Raw genomic sequence first — 23,730 nt, 5'->3', positions numbered from 1 at the left:
AAGACGATGTTTTGTGATGTAGTCCAAGGATGCTGTGCTGACCTTTGAAAGGAAAGGTTATCAGGTTTCAACACCTCTTTTCAAAGAGCTCAAAGTGTAATTCTCAGCTAAGAGAGACTATAATACAATGAAAAATGTAGGAAAACTTTTGTTTCATTTAAGCAAGGTTATTTGTAAGGGACAGCTGCATCTAAACTCCTGACTCTGAATGTTAGCCATGCTTTTAAAACACTGCATATTTGATTTTTGCTTACATGGATTTTGATTTCCTGTGTTTCGCTATTGCTGGTAGAAGCAGACAAGAGAAATTCAAACAGAGCAAGTACAGCACATGCATGTGGTGTCACATTTTTATATAATTCTTTGGACACTACAAAAGTTAATTAAAAATCGGGATACAGTGACTACTTTATGCTTCTGCTCCCCTGTTGGTAAACCAAAAGCAAGAGCTATATCCTCCAGTGGAGAACCCGTACATTAAATTCACGTGTTGTGGCTTCCGAAAAGCAAGAGTACTAGACAGCATGGGAAGGATATGGAGTAAGAATTCCTAATGTCTTTCTTAACAGGACATCTGTAACGAGTTCCATGCTCGAATATGTATTTTGAAGACGGTGAAATCTGGTTGGTATCCAGCAGGTGATACTTTCGTTTTTAACCATCTGTGCCAGCCGTTAATGACTCCGTATATCAGATATTTTTCTCTCCACTGTTACCCTCTGAAGGAAACAGAAGGGTGGCACTGAAAATGACTGTTCACTGTGCTGGTAAACGTACAAATAAACTGAAGAGAGAAAGGAGAAGTGTTTTTCACTGTGCTCCCGGTATTTAGTGATCTTAATTTCTTTTCCTGTTAGTATGTTTCAGACCAGGGTATAGTTTCAACTTGAAGATATATACTTGGATAAATATTCTTCTTTTTCTGCCTTGCAGTGGTAACACAGGAAGAGTCTTTACACAGTTTAGCTGTTTTACAGGCAACTTTTAATCAGCCTATTAAGTGCTTTGTTTTTAGCTGCATCCTTTCTTAAGTATGTCTTTGATTTGACCTGTGTTCCCCCTTCTTAAAAGACTGAGATATCATCATCCTTAAGCCATGAAAAGTTAGCTGTAGTAGTTTTCTTCAAACATTACAAAATCAAGTAAGCCAAGTTGAAAATCGGGTTTTGGACTTTAAAAGAGCTTTGCTTTCAGCTTCATATCCTTATTGACGTTGTGATCTTCAGAGCCATTATAGGTTATCTCCTAATATTTTTATCTGCATTTTCTTTAGGACACACAGCATGATATGGGTTGCAGGTACGACTGCGTTCTGTTTCATTTTTCCTGCACGAACCTTGCTGCATTCAGTACACAAACTACATGGGCCGCATGCAGCGCATGAGTCAGTGAGCCAGCCCGTTTTGCCTCATTCCCTGTGCAATTCGGATGAGGGAGAACAGACAGCTCATTGCACAAAGAAGATAGCCATCAGTATGGAGCAGCTGCCTCATTTGCTGCACGCTATCTGGTCTGTGCTCTTGTGGATCTTGCAAGTCTTCTGGAAAAACAGTTTCAATAGATTGAAACCGAAAGTATAGTCCAGGCTGCAGGAGAGGCAGAGGGAGAGCACTGCCCTGAACACCCGTTTGTTGCTGTGTGCCGACAAGTAGCTGCTGCATTTCAGCTTAGATGGAGCAGTGTGTGAAAGAAGATGAAAGGCAGGAGGGGTGTAATTTCATTTAATGAAACCTTTTTGCAAATACAGAGATATAGAACACGTCTCAGAAGCTTTGGCAGTGCAATAGTTAGGGCTACTGTTTCTGCCATGATCCAAGTTTGGTTTGCTTGCATGGCACAAGAGATTTTTTCTGAAACTATTCAAAACCATTTCTGTCTTCTGCTGTTGTTTGAGGGTTACACAGCAGAGAGAGATCTGGCCTGAATTTTTTGCCTGCCTCTCCACAAAAGGGGAATGGCTAAATAGAAAGGTTGTGTGCATAAGCTTGTGGAATTTTGCAGATTACAGTGCAAAGCAGAAAGTTAACTTAAACTGGCTATAAAATCTTTACAGCAGTTCCCTTTGTGCATATGGAATTCCCTGTAATGTAAAAACATAGGTGGGTCATCAGCTAGTTTTGCCACTGTCCCAGGGGAAATGCTGGCCTAATGACTCTCAGGGATGTTGTACCTGGCTAGCAGGACACATCAAAACTGTCTCTGTAGCTCTGCGTTAGTTTGGGGCAGGCAGAAGGACGCGGGACAGCAACTGGCTTCTTGTTGGCTTCAGCTGGTCTGGGATCCCTGTAGGCACAGGGACAAATCCGGCAAAAGCACGCAACTGTTCATCACTGCAGCAAATAACCCAAACAGAGCAAAAAAAGCAAACCCCAAGACAAAGTGTGCCAGCATACCTTTTCTGGTTAGTTTAAACAACCTTTTATGTTTATGTTCTTGGGTTATCCTCCCAAGAGGATGAATCCATCCTGTTAAGTAAGCTCAGCTGTCTGTCAAGAGAGAGACACCTTCTTTTGGAAGTAAAAAAACAGTTAATTCTCAGATTTGTGGACTTATGCAGAGGGCTGCCTGTAGCCAAACCTTGTCACAGTAAAGATCTGACATCCCAAATCAAACATGCTTTTCCCGGTGGTGTCTTCAGACAGGAAAGAGCTTGCCTTTTATCATGACCTTTGACTACTGGGCTTGGAATGACCTCTTGTGGACACGTGTGGTTGCCTCCTATGTGATGAATGCTCCTGATCAAAAATAGGAGACCACACAGTGAGAAAACAAGGACAGTGTACAGTCTGCTCCTCAGGCACTGGCAAATAATAAGCACCATGTACTCCCAGATATCAGGAAGGCAGAGACGTAAAGGAGGCACTCAGTAATAAATGAAATGCATATTGACAAGTGAAAGATGAAATTGTGCATCTGTGCAATGTACAATGTGAGTTGGATGACAGATCCGTGTTTCCCTAACAAAAACTGCCTTGTGAGTGATCTAGCATGGATGTCATTACAGACTTTGTTTCTTTACTATTGACTGGGTCGTCACAGGGTGGTCAGTGCTTTTGCTAAATAAATGCCAGATGCTTGAACATGAATCAGTTGTAATCAGGAAAGCTTGGTTTCCTTATTGCCAGTGCGTTGATGTCTCACCAAGCCGGATGAGTGGACTAAAGATGTGTCCAGGCTGTTTGTGCTGCTGTAAATCCTATATAAGTATTTCTGCCTATTTCCTAGTAAGAGTGGTTATTCTGTTGGAAATTCAAGTTTCTTTTCGTATGTCCATACCATAGATATGGCATGAGTGTAGGCTGAATTGCAGGTGGCTGTGTTTCTGATGTCCCCGACTTAGTGTGAACTTTTAAGAAAGGAATTTTAAAAGAACTGCTTTTGGGATCATGCACACCTCTTCCTCTTCTGGTGCCTTCCAAAAGCCATCTGCTCTGAGCTTTGCATGTTGGCAGGCTGCTGTTCAAAACACTGCTTGAAAAAGAAAATGTGGTTGTGTGGAGAAGCAAGGTTTCACTTCAGATAAGCCTTGTTGCTGTAAACATGGCATGCTGGCATAGCAGAGCTACGGCTTGTGTGTTTATTTTGTATGGTGTAGCAATAGCGTGTTGCTTCCTTCATTTGCATGTTTCTCCTTTGTCTTTTGGTAAAGTTTTGGTAATGTTTGGTACTGTGTTGCAGTTTACTCTTTGTCCAGTACAAGGGCAAAACTGCATGTAAACATGTTGCTCCATTCTCATAATCTTGAGGCATGTCTCACTGAAAAAATGGTGGGGAAATGTGAAACATCAGATAAACTCTGCTGGTTTTCTTCCTACAGAATTGCTGACAAGTTACAAAGTTACAGAATTAGGAGTAATTTTTAAGTAGATAGCTTTCAACATTGGTTGAGTCTTTACAACTTTGTCTCTTTCCTAGAAAATAAGTTTTGTTTGTTTCATACCCTTTGTTCTGCAAGTGTAACTTTTTGACTAATTCCAGGGAAATCAGTAGGACTGTCCCACGCATCAGGTATTTTCCAGGTCTGAGCTCCTGTTCTACACATCCTTTTATTTAGAAGATGTTCAAACACAAGGACTTTGTGTGTATCATCCTGACTTCCTGCCTGTAGCTCCAAATGCTACTTGGCATAATTCCTTGATCCGCCTGCTTTCTTCATACATGGCTGCCTTAGCATCCGCAGGTGGCTAGTGGCTGCACTGCCCAGCTGTGCTTGCTGTTGAGCTAAGCCTGTGGCTGTGCTTAGACCAGCATGTCCCTGAGCCAGCCTTCCCACTGCCTGAAGCCATACCTTCTTCCAAGTGTTCTGTAAAATTCCTGTACGGTGCAGATATATGCAAAGTTGTTTCTGCTGCTTAAGAGTGGGTGAGTTTTATGTTTGCAGGCAGCTGTGGGCATGAGACTCTGTGCTTCCTTGTCTGCAGGGGCAGAAGGTGCTGAGTCCTCTGAGGGCTGCAACTTCAGAGAGCTGCCCTCCCAGAGGTGGAGGGCCCCTTTCGAAGCGTGGGCCTGTGTTTCAAGCATCTGGATTGTGTGTGCCAATATGTCATGGTGGTCATTTCATATACTGATTTCTTCTTGGTTTTCAAATACCTCATTGGATAAAAATACTTTGTAGGAAGTGAGCTGTAAAAGTAGAGGGAAGTAACTTTGGGTAAAGGCTTTTGAATAAAAGCACTTGCTATTAAAAATTAAGAACTGAAGTATGTCAAAAGCACCAGATATGAAAGAGGGCAAATTACCAAAATTTGGTTGCTAGAAAAGATGCTTTCTGGTTTTGATATTGCATTTTCTCCATCGTACATCAGTGTGCAATATAAGGTTATGTTCTCTAACACCTCCTGTAATAATACAGGAAGCTGTGCAAATTGGAATCATAAAATCAAACCCATTGCTCCAGGAAAAACAACCAAATAAAAACAAGGCCTAAGCCAGTGTTTTTAAAATTGGAGGAGGCTGTATATACATAGACAGAAATAATTTTATATTACTTTTGAATTAAATTCAAAGTAAAGAATGAAAAGCCTTGAGCAGGCAGCCTGTGATTAAAGTTGTCTATAACAAGAGAAATTTTTAAACATCTGCCTCTTGTATCTGTTAGTTGGGCACCCAGGATGGAAAGGCTGAATAACCCTTCAGTGGGCTTGTAGTGCTGTAGTGCTACTTATTTGTGCTGCTGTCTCTATAATTAACATCAATTTCTTTTGTGTCTTAATCAGAATTTCTACCTGCCAAACAAAGGGAAGAATGAAAGCAAAGAAATGAATGAGAGAAACAAAGAGGCTTTGTTGGAGGTAAGCCAGCTTTCTAGGTTGATAATGCAACTATCGCCAGAACTCTGCTTCCATCTGCCTCTGCCCTGTAACAACAGTGCTTAGTTCTTTGTGGGCAAATGTGTAACAACAGGAAGCTCTGTGGTGGTTGTAATAGCAGTTTTGTGCCTAAAGTTTAGTTGGCGACTTTTCCTCTGCATCTGCTGCTCACCACTGAGAATATAGATTTTGTCCCTGTGTATATTTATCAGAGAAATTAAATGATGGAGAATTATTTTGTTGTTAGAACCCAATGCTAGGAAGCTGGTTTTGCTTAGTATTTCTGTGAAGAGTAGTGCCATGAAACCAGTAAAAACAATGTTATACAAATCTGAATGAAAGAAATACTGTGCAACACCGTTAGGCCAGCTTTTAGAACCTGTGTGACTTTATTTTACTGGTAAGTTTGATCAGTAGCAGAACTATTTTGGGTGAGAAGTAGACGTACTTCTCATGACCTCAGATTATTAGCTGTACTAAAACAGAACCTTTGCGTTTTTTCAGGAAGTCTGTTTAGCCTCTTGCCTTCCGTATTAAAGTTTTAGTTCAGTTGTGTGCTTTGAGAGAGAACAATCCAGAATTATAAGAAAGAAAAGATTATTAGAGTTCTTCTGGGCAAGCATTTCGGCTTTGATGAAAGTTCAGGAAAAAGATGCTGTTCTCAGGTGCCTGGCGATTCCCGTTTCCAAATCAGTATCTCGTCATGAAGGCACCAAATCTCAACCAGCAGAAGTCTTGGTAACTTCTAAATGAGAACATTAAGTTTATTGGTATTAAAAAATGCTCAGCAGTAGATCCTTCAAGCAAAGGAGTGTATTTGTTCAAACAACATTGTAAATGCTAGCATGTATTTCAAAGTGAAAGCAAAGACTGAGGGTTTTTTTTTTCTCTAGCTATTTTTAAAGCTCTTAAGCGCTCTCTAAAGACAATCTCTAAAAGAGTAAGTATTTCTCTACAGACCCTATCAATACAGCAGCAGTGAAAAACCAACAACAGTAGTACCAAGCATTCTCTTCAATTGCCCTCACTGGGCACATCTTAAAACCTCTTGTAGGTTTTTGCTTGACCTTTCAGAGAACAGAGGTTTTGCAAGCCTTCTTTTCCAGTGTGAGCACACAACTTGCATAGCCTAGTTGCCACATGAGTTTAGAAAACTTTCATTTGCCTGTCCAAGCTATTCAGCTCCCTTATAACTGTGTTTCCCATATTCATACATTCACTGTCACAGGAAATGTCCCTATTTTTAAAGGGAGCATTTTTTCTGCTATGTATTAATAGGGTTTTGCTTAAATCCATTTATTTTGTGTAATATTATTCTTGTCGCACAGGAAAGCTTCTGCGGGACATCTGTCATTGTGCCAGAGCTTGAAGGGGCCCTTTATTTAAAAGAAGATGGAAAAAAATCCTGGAAGAGGCGTTATTTTCTTCTACGGGCTTCTGGAATTTATTACGTACCCAAAGGAAAAACCAAGGTCAGGAAGCCAAATCAGCCTTTTAGCAATAAAACAATTCATGGAGGTGAAAGTGAAGAACTCCCAAGGTGACATTTTAAGAGCAGTGTCTGGTGCATCTAAGAGGGTTTTTTTTTGTTTTAACTTTGGCCACACCACTTGTGCAAATATTGGAATGTTGTCGCTAAATCCTATCACGTTTCCCTCCTTTTGACTTCTGTGGATAGATAAAAGCATTAATAAAATAGCGCTCCTTCAGAAGTCAATGCGTCAAAAGAAAAGCAACACAGCACCCGTTAGTTGGTGTTGTGCTGCTAATAATGCTTCGCTTATACAGCTTTCCTGTGGAATAATGTTTTTGAAATTTTCAAGAAAACTCTTTTTTTGTCACAAAAAGAGGAGTCTGACTTTGTTTGGTAATAACTTTCTGTGCTAGTAACAATCATGCACAAATGGCATACGTTTTCTTCCTACAGTGATCTTTACCTAGAGAACGCTTTGTGGCTTTTGCTGCTTTTTAAGACTGCCCTTTGTATAGAAAGAAGTGAGGCAGAGGCATCCACTTGACAGAATCAAATGCACCGACATTTACTATTGCAAGGTATTTTAGGAGTCTGAATTGCCAACCCTGGAGAAACAAAGCAGTCCTGGGCATTCTGCATGTGAGGGCAGCTGGCTTCTCTTTTCCACGGTGACGAGGTGGAATGACTGCTTTTGGGACTAGTGTACTATTTTTATTATTTTGAGAAGCATTACTGCTTACAGCTCTGTTAATGCTTCAGATTTGCTCTAGATGGGAATTCTAGTGGTAATAGTGGACCTCCACTGTTATGATTTGTGCTGTAAAACTTAACTCTTCTGCCATTCCCTGACTGAATTACAAAGGAAGGAAAAGAAACAATTGATGGCTGATAGAGGCATGCAGCGCTGCTGCTCCAGTGACCTGTGTTTATAACCGAATCTCAGTGAAACACAGATCTATATTGCTTTGCTACCTTCACAACAATGTATTGTGACTTGACTTGACCCTGAGACCCCCTATCTTTCAGTCCTCAAATCATCTTGCAGTCACACCACATCTTCTCAATTAGAAATTAGAACTCTGTTTGGAAAGCACTTAAGAGAGAGAAAAGAGTATACGAGAGGTCAAATGAAAAGGCCATCTAGGACATTTCATTGTAGCCTGCTGCCACCAATGGCTAGCAGCAGAGTGCCTAAGCAGGGCAAGCATATATTGACATTTTCCCAACCTTTTTTCATCCTTCAGTGACTTTCCAGCATAGTTCAGATGAGGAAAGTGGTTTCCTTTTTCAGATGATGGACTGCAAATGTAGGGTCAGCATGGAATTATGCAGTAACCTTAGAACAGCTATTTCGGTTTAACACTTTATTACTGGTTAGTCGTTGCAGCCTCTGCACCACCCTGCCTATGACTGAGCCGTTGTAAGGAATTTTGGGAGTGCTCCCAACCCACTGCCTTACCAGCTCAGCCAGTCGCACTGATTTAGGACCTTGACTCAAATTATTTAGGAGATAGTCATGGCTGTTTAAAATGATACCACACTCAACTGCTTCTCTGACAGCTTCAGCAAAAGGACGCATGTGTCAGCCAGTCCAGAGAAAGTCTCTTAGTCCAAATCTACATTTAATGGTGATTTAAGCTGATGACTGGACTCTATGTTGGAACAGCTGAGGCTCAGGTACAGATTTCTCTTCTGGAGACAGTAATCTCTGGTAGGTGAGCAGTGTGCTGTGAGGGTGCCAACATCTTAAAGCACTGCAGCAGGATTCAGTAGAGCTCCTCAGTCAAAGCCCTTAATTATGCCATTTCATCTCATGTCAAGGTGGTGTTAAGCATGCTCATGAGACCTGCTACAGTGGTTCAGCTGTGGGTAGAGTGATCTTTCATTGAGGTACAGAAACAAACAGCTGGTGGACAATAATATCATCAGCTGCTGCAGCTGTTGTGAAATTCATCATATGATTGTGTTTTCATTCTTTATAAAAAAGCAAAGAAGTCTGACATACCTTTGGCACTTTGGCTATAAAATATATTGCAAACCTTTGAAAATGCAGGGACGCTTTCAGGTAATTTTACAAACACTGCTTTTTTTTTTTTTTTTAAACAAATGAGGCACTCATCAGCATGCTCATCTTAGTTTCTTTCTTCAGCATTACTCTACTTACATCTCATTCAAAAAAGTGCTGTTAATGGACAAGGCCACAAAACAACAGAATCCAAATTACAGACACAACTTAAACATTCATTTCTGTTAATTATATTGTTTTGTCTGGACATATTAAAATTGCAGAAGTAGTAGCATTAAGTATCTTTGATTGTCCCTTGCATGAAAATTTGTTCCTTACTTAGAAGAAAATAACAACTGTATGCATATTAATTTTAATTGCCATGAACAGGTTCCGAAAGGAAAGGAACAGCTCCTTATTATATGGCATGGATTTGAGCATGCTTAGGAACTTGCAGTGTTGGAAAATCCTAGGTCCACACAGTCAGTGACAAAATCCCATGAACTTCAGGGGATGCTGGGGAGAGAGAAGCCATAAGCCATATAGGGGTAGAAGATGGAGATTTTCCTCTCCTCAAAAATCTTACAGGCAAACCCCGTTAACTACAGAGTTTATAAATGCATCAGCAGAAATAAACCCAGCTCAAGGGCATATCTTAATGAAAGTAGTGATAAGAATAGAAACAGCACAGAAGAATCATAACATGCTGAAATATAACCCTATTCTTAACAATAGAGAGGGAATGGGGTTTATTCCTTTTTTTTCACAATTTCAGGATTCGTTGGTTTAGCCAGCAATGACCAGTTGGCAGGGCCATTTTTGTGTTTCAGTCCAAAGGATAGCAAAAGGTATGCTTTCTATGCAGAATTCTTCTGCGCAGAAAAGACTGCCAGCAACAGACACCTTGTTACTTCAGCAACGTACTATGAGCAAGTAAATATTACGATAAACAGAAAAGGAATGGTGCCAGGAAATTTGAGAAAATTCAAAGCAGAACAGATGAAATTTGTGCTTATTTCCTGATGAGAGTTTACAGTTGTTACAAGTGTGAAGGAAAAGCAAGCTCCTAAAGCAATTTAGAACCCCAAACCTTCTTTCTCCCCTCAGAATTGTAAGGGCATGGTTGGGTCTCTGTGTGTTTTATTAAAGTTATTACTATGTTTCTTCTATTCAGTCTTACTAGTCTTAAGCCAAAATCTCCACACACAACACTGAAGAACAGCAAAATCAGAACAGCAGCAAAATTTTGTGCTGTTACATATTATTCCCAGTATGCACTGACCCTCTTCCAATTGTTAGATTAAGAGTGCACACACTTAAAATTCTTCTTTCTTCAGTCAACTCCGTGACAATTAAAAAAATAGTAAGAAAGCATCAATTCATGAACTTTGAAAACAGTCCTTTAATGAGTCTCACATCAAAATTTAATTCCTTCTAACAATGATGTGCTTGGTTTTCATTTGTAGACATCCCGGGATCTGGCATGCTTCATTCAGTTTGAGAATATGAATGTTTATTACGGTACTCAACACAAAGTGAAATACAAGGCACCTACAGATCACTGCTTTGTCTTAAAGGTAATCTGCAAGAAAAATAAGTTCTACAAATGTCATCTACAAATTATTTCATGTATAAACATGTTAGTTTCAAACTCCAAGGACCCTGATCTTTTTATGGGATCTTTTTTTGCCTTCTGCAAAATTCTGGCTATTTTCTGCTTCAGTTTGTTCTTGATCAACAACGTACCTTAAGAATCTTCTTAATTTTAAGGACTGGTAGTCCTATGATGTTTGAGGTGGTCATAACTATTGAATAACTTGTTGAACTGTGATGCAAAATCTTGCAGAAGTAGACATCTCAGATCGCGTATTTTTTAGCAAAACCCGCTTGTTTAATGACGTAGCTGCTGCTGAAGTACCACATTGCTGCCACTCCCATTGATAACAATGCAAATAGCCTGGGAATTCTCTCTTCCTCTCAGGAAAGGAATAGAAGCCCATGCTTCTCCCATAGCTCCAGGTAGTAGGAATGGAGCTTTGTGGTTCCCTGCAGTGTTACGTGTTTCTAGGACATTATATTGGAGTAATTAGGCCGTGATTATTATCTATCATTAATGCAGATTTTGGAATATGGTAGAGTTACTGTGTACAAGACAAGATAATCTTGTTGCTGCTTCTCTTTCTAAATGTCTTGCAGTGCAGACAAGATATTGGAGAACACTTGCCAGCTCAGAAAATAGCCGCAGGAAACAGATTCACACAAGAGTTCACTTATAATACCACATTTCTGGTTGTAGCTGCACATTTATAGCATTTTTGTACAATTTCAAAATGTTTGCTAGACTAATTTACATGTGGCCGAGCAGAAGTGGTTTATAGACTCAGACTAATTTTCTGTAACAGATGTATCTAATTAACACAGCTGAGATGTTTAACTACTGCAGTTCTCCATAAATGTCTCTGCAAAAAAACACTTTATCCTTATTTGTAAAAAGGGGTGTGCTTTCTGAAATCAACAGGTAAGTTTCATTTCTGAAAAACACAAACTTTTAATAAAAAAAGAAGGATTTTCCTTGGCCTGGAGAAGAAAAGGCTCCGGGGGATCTTACCAATGTGTATAAATACCTGTTGGGAAGGTGTAGAGAAGATGGAGCCAGACTCTTCTCAGTGATACCCGGTGACAGGAGACGAGGCAATGGGCACAAGCTGAAACATGGGAAATTCCACTGGAACGTAAGAAAACACTTTTTGACTGTGAGGGTGGTTGCACACTGGAACAGGCTGCCCAGAGAGGTTGTTGGGTCTCCATCCTTGGAGCTATTCAGAACTTGACTGGACACGGTCCAGGGCAACCTGCTGGAGCTGACCCTGCTTGAGCAGGGGTATTGGACCAGATGGTATCCAGGGGTGCTCTCCAACCCCAGTTATTCTGTGATACTGTAACTCTGTGCAAGTTGTCTGTCTTTAAGGCAATTTGGGGAAGATCATTGAAAGAGTAGCAGCCAGAGCCTATGACAGCTGTTCAGTGAGGATGGCACTAAATCAAAGGAGATTTTTGCATTTTGGAAAATAGATTGGTCTGTAGCCCATATTAGCTCCGGTAAGCCATTCCATTGCTTAGAAGGTTTTTGAATAATAGCATACCACTACAGTTTTTTAGGAAATTGTTGCTTTCTGAGTGCCCTGAGGAGCAACTTGGAAGCTGTTGTCTCAAAGCAGTTAGCAGTCGTCTGCCAAGTTACTTATTCTGCTGTGTCTCAAACGTAATGAAAGTCACTGCCCAGCTTAGAGGCAAGAGACCAACTTGTGCTTTACAGTGAAGGGAAAATACAAGAACTTAGCAGTTTCAGCAACATCTTGCTTCTGTGCAAGGCGGAAAATCCTACTGAATTCAGAACCAGACATATTCTCCCAGCTTTGAGCGCTGAGTTGAAAAAAATACCTTATTTATTTCTGACCCTGCTGGTTAAGCTTATTGGCATCCTTGCTTGAAGAATAGGGGAAGTGCTCTTTGTTCATTCAAAGGGTAGCAAATGGCCAGTGAGATGGTCTCAGTTGGAGATGAATATGACCTCATACGTGAAGGAAGTATCCCTTCTTTTCTGCCAGTTCCCATTTGAATAATGAGCCTTCTGAAAAAATAACTACTAAAAATTGTAAGGTGCAAAGGTACAAAATTTGTACCTGCCTCCAGTCTCATAATATTGAGGAGAAAAAATACCACATTTCGTTTCACTTCCCCCCCCACCACAACCTTGGCCATCTCTGTCTTTATGGAGGGAAGAGCCTTCAAGAGATACTATATGACAGCAGAGCATTCCTGCCATTTTTGCACCTGTGTGCAAGATGTCAGGAATTTCTGGGAAAGACAAACTCTGTAACTAATGCTAGCCACAACACTGGCAATGTGGTTTTCGCTAGAATGACTGTCTGTCCCAGCTAACACACAGAACATGTATCCAAGCGCAAAGCCAAGGAGTGGGCAGCTTCCTCTGTCCTGTTTCTTTCTTAATCTAGCAATTTAATTGCAACTGCAGTTGTCATACCTGTCATACCTAATTAGCTGTTGCCAGCTTGGGTATTGATAGTTAGACTGTTAGTGTAACAGCAACAAGATAACGCACATCATTGGCTGGTTTCTTTGTTACTTAGCCAGCAGCTGGGGTGTGTTTTGCAGCCTGCGATGTTGGCAGCTGCACCTAGACCAGCTAGCTTAAACTAGCTGAAATGCAAATGTTCTGGGCTGCAGATCCATCCTGAAGAGGACGTTCCTCTTGCAGGTAGAGAATCATGATAAGTTGTCAGTGCTTGTTACCTGTTAATTTCTTCCCATCACACCAGCAACCCATTGTATATCCTTTAGCTCAGATCAAAAATGGAGAATTTTTTGCTTGTTTGTTAAGCATCAATACACTGAGGAGATATCGGAGAAAAGGGTAGTTGAGCATGAACTTAAGAATGCATCTCGGTGTCTACTAGAAGAGGAGAGGACACTTTGTTCAGCTCGTTCAAGAGTTTCCTTTCAGAGGCAGCAGAAAGCCTAGCTGGGATGAACCAAAAAGAGCACAGGTAGCTCATTGACGTGGCCCAGAGCAGGGTCCCCTTTTGCTGTCCGTGTGCAGCAAACCGGAACTGATGCGGCTGATCCCAAAGATGAGAGTGCAGGCCAGTGCAGAGGCTCCAGTGAAGTTGGCGTTCAGGAATCCTTAGGCTTTGGGGCACTATAAAACTTGAAGAACTGTTTTATTCTTCCAGTAATCACTCAGTCTGTGCTGAGCTAGAACCTTTTAAAATGGATTATACCAGTGCCAAACAAGCCTTCCTCCCTCAAAAAAGCCCTCCAGTTAAAAAACACAAAGCCAGATGAAAACCCCTCAATGTATTAAAAAACAGACCCCTCTGAATGAAATATGGACTTCTGGAGCATCCGCCCCTGTAAAGATGCAAATTCTTCCTGTTTTCCACTCAGCCTAAATGTAACATGAAAATTAAAAGATTCCATTCTTCACTTTGACATCAGATAAAATGGGTCTTTTCTTAGTAGAGATGTGCAGGTACAATGGAACAGTAATATCACAGACTGAGGAAGCCACCCCATGTCCTGTACAATGGAACAGTAATATCACAGACTGAGGAAGCCACCCCATGTCCTCCATGTGCAGAAGAGAAAAGAAAAGGGCAGCCAAGTGTGAAAGACGACCCTCGCTAAAAGCAGCATCTGTTAAAGGTCAGGGCTGTGTCTGTGTTGTCCAGCAGGGAGGAGAAGGGAGCCGGTGGCAGCATGGCTTTCCCTGCCACCCTGTGGAGACAGAGGGATGTTCACTCCTGGAAGAGAAATGGAAAGGGAAGAGAGATCTCTCTCCTTCACAGAAGTAATTTTGCACACCACAGCAAGTGCACAAGTTGGAGTGGTTTCATTCCTCAGAGTCATGTCTGCATTTGCAAATGTAAATTCGTGTGCACAGCTTCCCTATAGCTCTTCTTTGCCATCTACTCCATTATATGGGGAATGCTGTGGAAATGAATGGGACCTTTTGTGATTTATTTCATATTCTAAGAGTGAAAGCCCTCAAAAACAAGATATTCCATGTTGAAGGAAGGCATCTGTTCATCTTGCTAGTGACAGTTTCCATTGCACTGAGCAGCAATTATGAACACAGAAAAAAGTTTATTTTGGGTGTTGAGTATGAGCAGGGGTGGGTGAGTGTGTATGCTAGTCCAGGAGCTGGTTTTGTTGTGCCGTGTTTAAAAATGCTTCAAAGCAGACAAGAAGCAAGGTAATCTATATGCAAATTTGCTGGTTTAGCCAGCCTGATGTGCCAGTGACAAAGAGAGAATTTAATTATAGTTTATTGGTGCTGGTTGTGCTTGAGTAATCTGGAGGTAATGGTGCATAATGGTGAATTAATCTAGGATGAAAAGAATTGGTTTCCTGGGGATAAACTGAGACAAAGGCAAATCATTCTCTATTTCTGCAGATGGGTACATTTTCCTGTGCAGTCTATACAGCTACGTTTCCCTGGTGTCATTTGGAAACTTCCAAAATTTAAAAAAATTTCTAATGATTCACAGAATTTTGGAAGTAAATTTGCAAGAAGAATAGCTTCTGTTTGCAACAGTGGAGTTATTCCAGCAGGTAATTTGGTGCTTAGTTGCTCCACTGCTGACTCCCTCCTCCTCACACCCCGTATGCTCCAAAGCAGTTTGAGTCATGTACATAATGCCTGCAACGCAATGGCATCTAAGAAGGTAGAAGGTGAGTGTTAGCAGTGTTTGAGACAGAAGATAGCGGGAAGAAGAACAAAGGATTAGCACAGGAAACAAGGATCCACAATAGGAAATTTTCTAGTTCTTTATGTGAAAGATTTGGAAACTATTGCATTAGCGTGAATGCTTCAGATAAATATTTCAGAGTAAAATTCATTGTTAGATAACCTTAAAAAAGCAGAAGTAGAAATATTCTTTATTGCAGAACACTTTCAGATATAAGGAATTACGGTCTTAGTATGTGCACGCAGTTTTGCAAGATTAGTGTATAAAAAATGTGGAGAATAAGGACAGAGAAAGGACAGTGAGAAAAGGGGTGTAGTAGCATTTGAACATTTTTATTTGCTATGTAAAGCTGTCCTCTCCATTTGCAATAGCTTTTTTATTTTTAATGAACTAAAAATGTTGTCTCAGTCATTAGAGAAATGTAGGTCCAAAGAATAATTTCCTTACGGAAAGGCAGTTGCTGTTTTAGCTGTACAGTTCATGCACATGTCTTCAATGTAGAGGGGATAGCATCAGAATTTGACCACATTTAACAGCAGGCTGCAAATTTGAGGCACTTCGGAGTGATTTTTCAGAGGTGCTGAGTATGGATTATACTTTCAGTCATAGGAGTTGTGAATTCTCAGCTTTTCTGAGAAGCAAGATCAAAATAGCACAAGTTCATCACCAGAGATTAAGGTATCCAAAAGCAATCACCGTTTTTTGAAAACTTGGCCTAAAGCTGAAGCTTTTGATCCAAAACTAGCCACTTATTTTATGCTTCTGGCTATTGTTTCTGCCTCAAGGAGTGAGCAATGATCCATAAATTTTGGGGCAAGGAATCCAATGAGATGCCTGAATAACTTCAGTTTACTTTTCATCTCAGTGTTGGAAGAAGGTGAAGTAAGAGAACATTTTATTAGGATAATCTCTGATATCATGCACACACAGTCTGACCGCCTTTAGTCATTTGTTTTGGCACAAAGCATAGAAATCACATCTTTCAGTTCCCATTGCTTTAGGTTTTCAATGTGTGCTATCTTATTTGCCTTAGGCAAAGAGTTTACTTTATTTCTAAAAATGTAATCTGTGCAAAAATTTTTTTTAAACCTCTCAAAAAATAATCTCTTTATATTCAAGTGCTTCTGCTTTCTTTATCTGTAGACAGTTGATACTTGTAAAGGAGACAGTAAGTCAAAGGAGAGCATGCAATTCTGTTCCAAACTCCTTCACTGCTTTTCTGCGTGAAACACAGCACATCCTTTCGCAGCCTGATGTTTGAGGGGTTCAGGCCTTAATGAGTAACTGGTGTCCAACACTTCTGAAAATCAAGCCAGACTTTCACCTATGTCTATTTCCCCAACCATAACGTATCAGTGACGCTGCCAATTCATCAGTATTAAGAACTTTGACGTCTACAAAGGAAAAGGGCACTGCAGTTAGACTATATTACATTTCAATGCCTGTATGATTGTTTTCCAGGCATTATACTATGGGAAGTTCTTTTGCTGTGAAATCAATTCTGGAGTGACTTTCTACTTGCATATTACCACTTTTCATTCAAACTGTGACTTCTGAGGCAATTGTTTTTTCAACGTTCTCCTTTATACTTCATTGTTGTGCTAAATGTTTCAGAGGGAAAGGAAATAAACTTTTTCAGAGGAGATATTTTCACTTTGCTGTCAGATGATCGTAATGACCTTTCTGGACACAGTATGTGCCACGTAACAAAATAATTTCTCTCTCTCGACATGTAAGCTCAGTTTAGTGTTACTTTGTCTAAAGATTTCTTATGTGATCCTGTCGTGACTGACGTTGCTACAACCTCTGCTATTCTCAGAAAGAGGTTATTACAGGCACTATACCTCTAGATTAGCAAAAATGGGCATCCATAGGGAGCAGACCAGTCTGTATGCTGTAGTAAACAGTGATCCTGAGACTCAGGAGATACGAGGTGAGGAAAATGGCTTACATGGATCTTCACATCAAGTCATCGTTGTATCTAAAATCCACAGGAAGCCAAATATCTCCATCTGAGCTGCTTTGTCATAATCTCTTACAGGTATGAACCTTCAGTGTTGATCTTGGTGCTTCTGATGTTCAGCCTATGGCCCGGCTTTGTACAGAGCTGCAGCAGGCAACCTCTGCTCTTGCAGCATGCGGCAGGCCTGATGCAAAGCCCAGTAAAGGTATTATGAGAACTGGGTGTTCAGCATATTGCTAGTTTGGATCCTAAATGACAGCATATACTTGTGACTCTGCATTTAATTGTGGTTGCTGATTGGAGTAATTTAACCAAGGGACTAACAGAAGTAATCTAGAGTAGGCCCCACTGGTGAATATCAGTGGTTAAGATAGATTGTCCTAGCACAGAGGACCCCAGAGGAATTATTGCATAGGCCAGGAGTCTGCAGGCTGGAAAACAGATGACTTGTCAGGAATGTCATGCAGGTTTCTTAGCTCATGAGTGGCATGGAGAGGTAGGGCTAAGGGATAGCCATTCAGTGTCTCTTCCAACACAAGAACATCAAGTGAAGCTAGGAGCATCCAGGCTCAGAGCAAGAGGAGGTGGTTCCCCATAGACTGTGTAGTAGATTTGTGAAAATTGTTGCTAAAAGTTATCTTGTAGATGCCAGAAATTTATTTGGGCTCAAGAAAAAGCTAAAGTACCTCAAAAAGAAATGTATGGAACAATCTAAATAAATAAAGCCACATCCTGCTCAGAAAACCCCCTGAGTGAAAATAGTTGCAAGCAGGGAGAGTACTGAGCAGGAAGTATCGTGTAAGCTTAAGCTAGTCCTGTTCTTTCTCTTCCCTCAGTATCCATTTAGGCCACTGTCAGAGTCAGGATACTGGGCTCGAGGACCTTTGATCTGATCTAGTATGGATGTTCGTGCGAAGCTAAGATTTTGATGGGGTGCCCAGCTGGGAGGCCTGCAGCAGCCCCTCTGAACTCACACAGCACATCCCCAAGGCAGGGCTTTGTCTGGCTTGCTGTACACCATTTCCTCCTCTGCCATGTTTATGCAGTGTGTACTTTCTCCCAAATGTTTGCATGAATTATGTATTAAATTATAGATGTCTTTTTTCGGCTATTGGTAGGTGTGGTGTTTGGAAATGAGGGGAGATATATGGGGTCATTGAACTATTCTCAGTTGTGGTGAAAAGGGAGAAGAAAATCCTTGCTTTATGATTTTGAAAGCTTCGGATGCCATCTGCTGGGTTCAGTAGGACATAACACATTAGAGCAAGATTGCTAGATGCTGGTAGAAAAGAGCATGAAGAGTTGAATTTATCCAGGGCTGCAGTGTCTTTGTATCTCCTCGTTCTCTTGGCTCTGTTGGTGGTAAGGTAACCCACATCCATGAGAGGGATGGGCCGCACAGAAAAGGGCCTTCTTATAGTTTCTTTTTAATGATACTGGTAGAACTGACTTGTCTAATGATTTTCACTGTGTTTGGTCACACAATAGAGAAATGATGGAAGAAAACAGGGAGTGTGTGTCAATGTGTCCTGGCCTCTGTGCAGGAGTGGACGCTGCTCTGAGCAGCACAGCGGCTGCCTGAGGCGTGGATCCCATGGAGGAGACACGGGGCCTGCTCTGCAGTTTGGATGCCTTGAGGCAATGAGGTGGTGTCCCTGGGCTGCAGCATGAGATGTCCCTAGCTCTCACCTTGGGAGTTCCCACAAGCAAGCTAAAAGACTAAGGTAGCTATGGCCTATCCAGAGGGCTGAAGTGGACCTCGCATGTTCATGCAGATGGCCAGATATTCATCTGGAGAGCAACTGTGAACTCAGCTGTGACAATGTTCCTGTGACCTGTGTGAGCTGCTGGGTACAAACACGTAGGGCATTTTAATGTAATTACCCACAGCACTGGCCTGGGACACATCTATCACTGTGAGTCCCCACTACAGTAATATCCCTGCCACAGTTATCTCCCTGGTGTGTTTGCTTTTGCTCCAGAGTTTGATGGTGCAGGGCTTTGACTTCAATACTGCTTTGCACAATCCCGTCCTGTCTCCGAGCCCTAGCTACTCATGCCGTCCCTATGCCACAGTGCACCCTGTCCCCATACTGTGTGCGAGGCCATGCTGCATACTGCTGGGTTAAAAAAAAAAAATCCAAACTCTAGCATGATAAAATGGGTTATTTTTATCCCAGCTCAGTTCCTTTTTTCACTTCACCATGTGGCCTCATAAACAGTTGGGTTAGCACAAGCAAGGAGACTGGTGCATGCAGCACTGAGGGAGGAGCAGGGATGGGGCTGAAGAGTGAGACCTCTATGTTCAGCACTGCTTTTGAAGCCTCTGTGTCATCCAGCTGTGGCCAGGGTTTCGTGTCAGCGTTGGGGAAGTCCCAGACACTAGCAGGCGTCTGTGAAGAGACATCTTGCTGCTACCTCAGCTGTTGCAGAGGAAAGGCAGCCTGGGCCATCAAGTTGCAGACACTGCTCTACGCGGGCTGCAAAGAACCTGGCTGACCTCTGCACTGCTCTGCTCCTGGGGCTTAATGATATATAGAAAAGGAGGGGGGGGGGATCCTTGCTGTTAAGTAGAAGTAAGCTTTGAATTTTCTGCTGCTCACGCGGAGAAGAGAGTGGTTTGGCTATGGTGAATCCTCAGAGCATATTTAGGAGCTCTTTTATGCATTAACCAAGTTTTAATAACTAATATTGCACCTAATATTTAAAAGAATATTCATCAAAATAAACACCTGAACAAGGGGTAATGAAGCCTTTGGCTTTGGTTTCATTCTTTTCTTTACATATGAAGAGATGGTTGTGCAAAATCCCATCCATGAATCATCCATACTACAAAAAACTTAGAGCCTTCCCTGCTGTAGCACAGGAAGCAAATTCCTTCAGAATCTTAGTGAGGATGTTCAATTTCCAGGCAAGGAGTCGGCCCAATATTTTGGTAGTTTTTGAATTGCAGTAGTATGTTGCTATATATCATGCTATGCTGAAGAGCAGTAATGGAGAGAGGTCCTAGACTGTGTTAGAAAGAACCAAAGAAAGAGGTTGAACAGATGTGTAGGTTTCTGAAAATGGTTACTTCTGATAATGTTGTATCTTGAATAATCCTCTAGCTACAGCGTGCAATAGTTTTACAGAATTGTTGGCCAGCAACAGCAAGAGTAAAGCAGAATAAAAACGTGTAGGAATAAAGCTTGAACTAGACCCAAAGGAAGGTGGTGAGTTGAGAAGGGAAGATCTGTTTCAGCTAAGAGTTTATGCTTATCCAAATTTAACATGCTCTTTGAAAGCTAATCATGTTCAGCTTTCAAGCTGGATATCTTACAGATGGCAAAACCCAATGAGAAACACACTTTCTTCTATGTTTATGCATTGAGTGTTAGTCCTTGGACCATGACGTTTCTAGACTTCATTGACCTCTAGATCACTGTTAGATTTCTATACCTCTTGAATTCATATTACAAAATATTAAAATTGTTTCAAGCAAATGCTATCAGTGGTAGTTCACATGTAGTTCACAGTCACCATCTTTTTCATATTTTCTTATACTCTATTTTTGCTTCTTTTCTTTTCAAATCATCTTTGTGTTAGCATGGTGCCTGTAGGCAGAGTTCTTACCAAAGTCATTGTGCAGTGCCTTCACACTTTTGTATTGTGACTGATCTCTGTGTTTGTCTAATTGCATGAATTAATATCTTTCAGCACCCTCAGATTCAGAAGGAGTCACAATATATCAAATACTTATGCTGCGATGATCAAGCAACTCTGCATCAGTGGGTAACAGGTATAAGAATTGCCAAGGTGAGATTGAAATTCAATTTCTTTAGATATGTTGTCTGTGACATTGTGAAGTCCTGCCTCCCTTAGGTATCTCCAGCTGGGGATATGATTGCACCAAGAATGGACATATATATTCATGCTAATTTTACCATAGAGAGGAAGAGCAGAAGGCCGTGACTTCAGCACAGATTTACTAAATGTTCCTGTATACTAGTTATCAATGTGTTTTTCCCATTAACACATAAGGGTAAATTTTGTAGCTACAAAATTAACATACTCATAAAACTCATACCACAGATATGTGACATAATAGTAAGATGCTGTGGCTAAAGATGGGCAGGCTCTGATCAGTCCAGCTGTGACATTTTTAAGACATTACCCATGTTCTCTGCTCCACCCTCTTCAAAAAGATCCCCATTCACAGCCCATTTTATGGGAGACCGCTAAAGGGAGATGAGTTTCTCCCAGTATACTAGGCTATGATGTCCTGCTTTTTTTAGGAATATATTCTTTTATGCCAGTTCTGCTGCAGGGCAACATCCAACAAAGCTGTGGAGTGGACAGCAAAGTAGTGCATGTCTTACGCTGCCAGAGCCTTTTGCTCTAGAGCCCAGGATTCAGCACCCCAAGTCTCCAGTCTGAAAATGTAATACTTGGAAAGCACTGGAAAAGAGTATTTATTGAGCATGGTTGGTTTTAAAGCCAAATTTCAAGATGTTTACGGACACTGAAATGAGCATAAAATATGAGACTGATAACAGTAGGAATGCATTTGGCCATGGGGATTAATGGTTTTTTTTTTTTGCTAGTGTGGAGATGCTTTCCACCTGGTCCTGTACAGAAACAGGGGCAACACTTGTAGAAACAGCTACTTTTTAACAAAGCTGGGCAGAAAGGAATGCGGTCAGAAACGTTGTCTGAGAGCAAAATAAATGCTTGGCCTACTTCAGGCTTAACACCGTGTTGTATTGTTTTGGTTGTTTTGCAGTATGGCAAGACACTGTATGATAATTACAAATGTGCAGTGAAGAGAGCTCGCTTGGCATCTCAGTGGGCAAATCAAGGGATGGTGGAACCAGCTGTCTCTGCAGGATCCTTATCGACAGGTACCAGTGTTGTCAGAGCAATTGAAATCACAATTACTGTCGTCTTCTCCTCCCATCATTAGTATTGCACATAGTCTGTATTCAAAAAATTATCCCATGGATTCAGCAAGATCATTTATTGTTCTAGAGAGCCCAGTGTAGCTCTGGCCTATAATGAAGCTTGTTGCAATGCACTTCCTTTAAAATTATGGCTTGAAGGACACAAAGGCGACTCACCAAAGGGTAGTTTAAAGCAACACACATTTCTGCACAATGTAATAGGAAGTTTTTTGTTGACACATGTATACAAGTCTGTTATCTTCCCTCCACATTATCCTGACTGATGGTCCATGTCTTGAAGTTTTCCATTTGTCCATCTGCAGTTTGGCAGTATCAGGGCTTTTATTCCATTAGGTAAAAGGGATGAATGGGCTATTTTGGGGATGATCGTTTCAGAAAGGCATTGTTGTAGGGTGAGCCACTCTCTTTCCTGCGTTTTCCTTGCCGTTAGCTCTGTCATGGGGAAGGGTCTGCAAAGCCTTTCAAAAACTAGTTTGTACAGTAACAATGTGAGTGTTAGGAGAAGGGGGAGAAAGGATTGGGTTAGTCTCTAACTTAACTGTTCCAGAAGCTTCATCCATTTGCTGTTATCTATTTTATCATCATACAGATATACTAATGCTTGATACTAGCTGTAACTTACATGAATGTTTTTACTTCACATACTTAAGATATGTTTTATTTGTTAGGGAGAACATGCTGGCCAAGTACATGCTACTATAAGAACAGTAAAAGTCAGTGTTGGCAATTCCCCGTGCCACTAACCTTATTAATTTTCATATATAGTCACAACTCAAAATCCTCCAAACACCTTCCAAAAGCCTTACTGTGTCCTTTCTCAGTATATGTGAGAAGAAGGTGGGCTTTCCACTATGGCTTGCAGTCAAATCATGGTAATAAATGCATGTTTGGGTTGGGAGGGACCAGTAACAGACTATTTTAAGATCAGTGGACTTTCTGATAGTCATGTTGAGTGATGGGCACAGAGTGACTTTAGTCAGGGTGGCTGGGCCGGGGTCGTGCAGCATTTTGTGTTCTGATGTTGAGGGCAGTAGGGAAGTGGCTGACGAGTGGGACTCCACACTGGTGCTGCACAGGATGCTGGCAAGATCACAGCCTATTTAAGTATATATACATCTTTATGACTTTGACTCCCGATCAGAATTCAGGAACGTTGCATGTGATCATAAAATATACTGTTAATCTTAACAAATGGATCTCATTAAACAGTTAAATAGCCTAAAAAGATTTTAGACATATATGTTGCCTCTATGGAAATGTCTGTGAGGAATCATTAGCTTTTTAATTAAGGCAAGTGATTGGGATTCTTGCTGTCTTATAGTTAATATTACTGTCCTACATAAAACCTGGGGGCCAACTGTAATACTATAAACTGGACTGCCTAACTGAGCAGTTGTCAGCTTGTGTTTTGAGAATGGAGCAAAACATGTTTTCTTCTATTTCCAAATGTCTGTTTAGGTTGATTTCAGCATCGGCTAAAATTTACTTTAGAAAACTACAGTCCTATCTGAGCTTAAAAAGGGGCTTGTACTCTATTAACTTCAATGACTGCTAAAAGCAGTGCTCAGGGAGGCAGGTGGAACTTCTGTTCTCATATCTTATTTAGCCTGTGCTCCCTGATCACTATGCTGTGACCAAAATTTGTGTGTCTGCATATACCCTAAGTAAACTGTATGGTCTGTGGTGTTGACATGTCCCAAGCGCCAAACAAATCTCAGGCAAATATGTTGTTTTCATGTCTGCCTCACTATATATGTCTTTGGACGC

General features: G+C 41.1%; 1 protein-coding gene across 3 annotated transcripts in view; it reads left to right on the top strand.

Annotated features, from left to right (window-relative positions):
- Positions 1 to 23,730, top strand: part of APBB1IP (amyloid beta precursor protein binding family B member 1 interacting protein) — a 64,841-nt gene that overhangs the window by 33,677 nt on the left and 7,434 nt on the right. For all 3 annotated transcript variants that reach the window (XM_068934512.1, XM_068934511.1, XM_068934513.1), the window contains exons 8-12: positions 5,217 to 5,291; positions 6,638 to 6,781; positions 10,255 to 10,365; positions 20,720 to 20,818; positions 21,786 to 21,903. In XM_068934512.1, the coding sequence (XP_068790613.1) occupies positions 5,217 to 5,291; positions 6,638 to 6,781; positions 10,255 to 10,365; positions 20,720 to 20,818; positions 21,786 to 21,903 (547 nt within the window). The remainder of the gene's footprint in view (positions 1 to 5,216; positions 5,292 to 6,637; positions 6,782 to 10,254; positions 10,366 to 20,719; positions 20,819 to 21,785; positions 21,904 to 23,730) is intronic.

The sequence above is a fragment of the Struthio camelus genome, chromosome 2, assembly GCF_040807025.1.
Source record: "Struthio camelus isolate bStrCam1 chromosome 2, bStrCam1.hap1, whole genome shotgun sequence".
In the NCBI taxonomy this organism is placed as follows: domain Eukaryota; kingdom Metazoa; phylum Chordata; class Aves; order Struthioniformes; family Struthionidae; genus Struthio; species Struthio camelus.
Note: the sequence above shows the minus strand (reverse complement) of the source record. Positions and strands in the feature narration are given on the sequence as shown.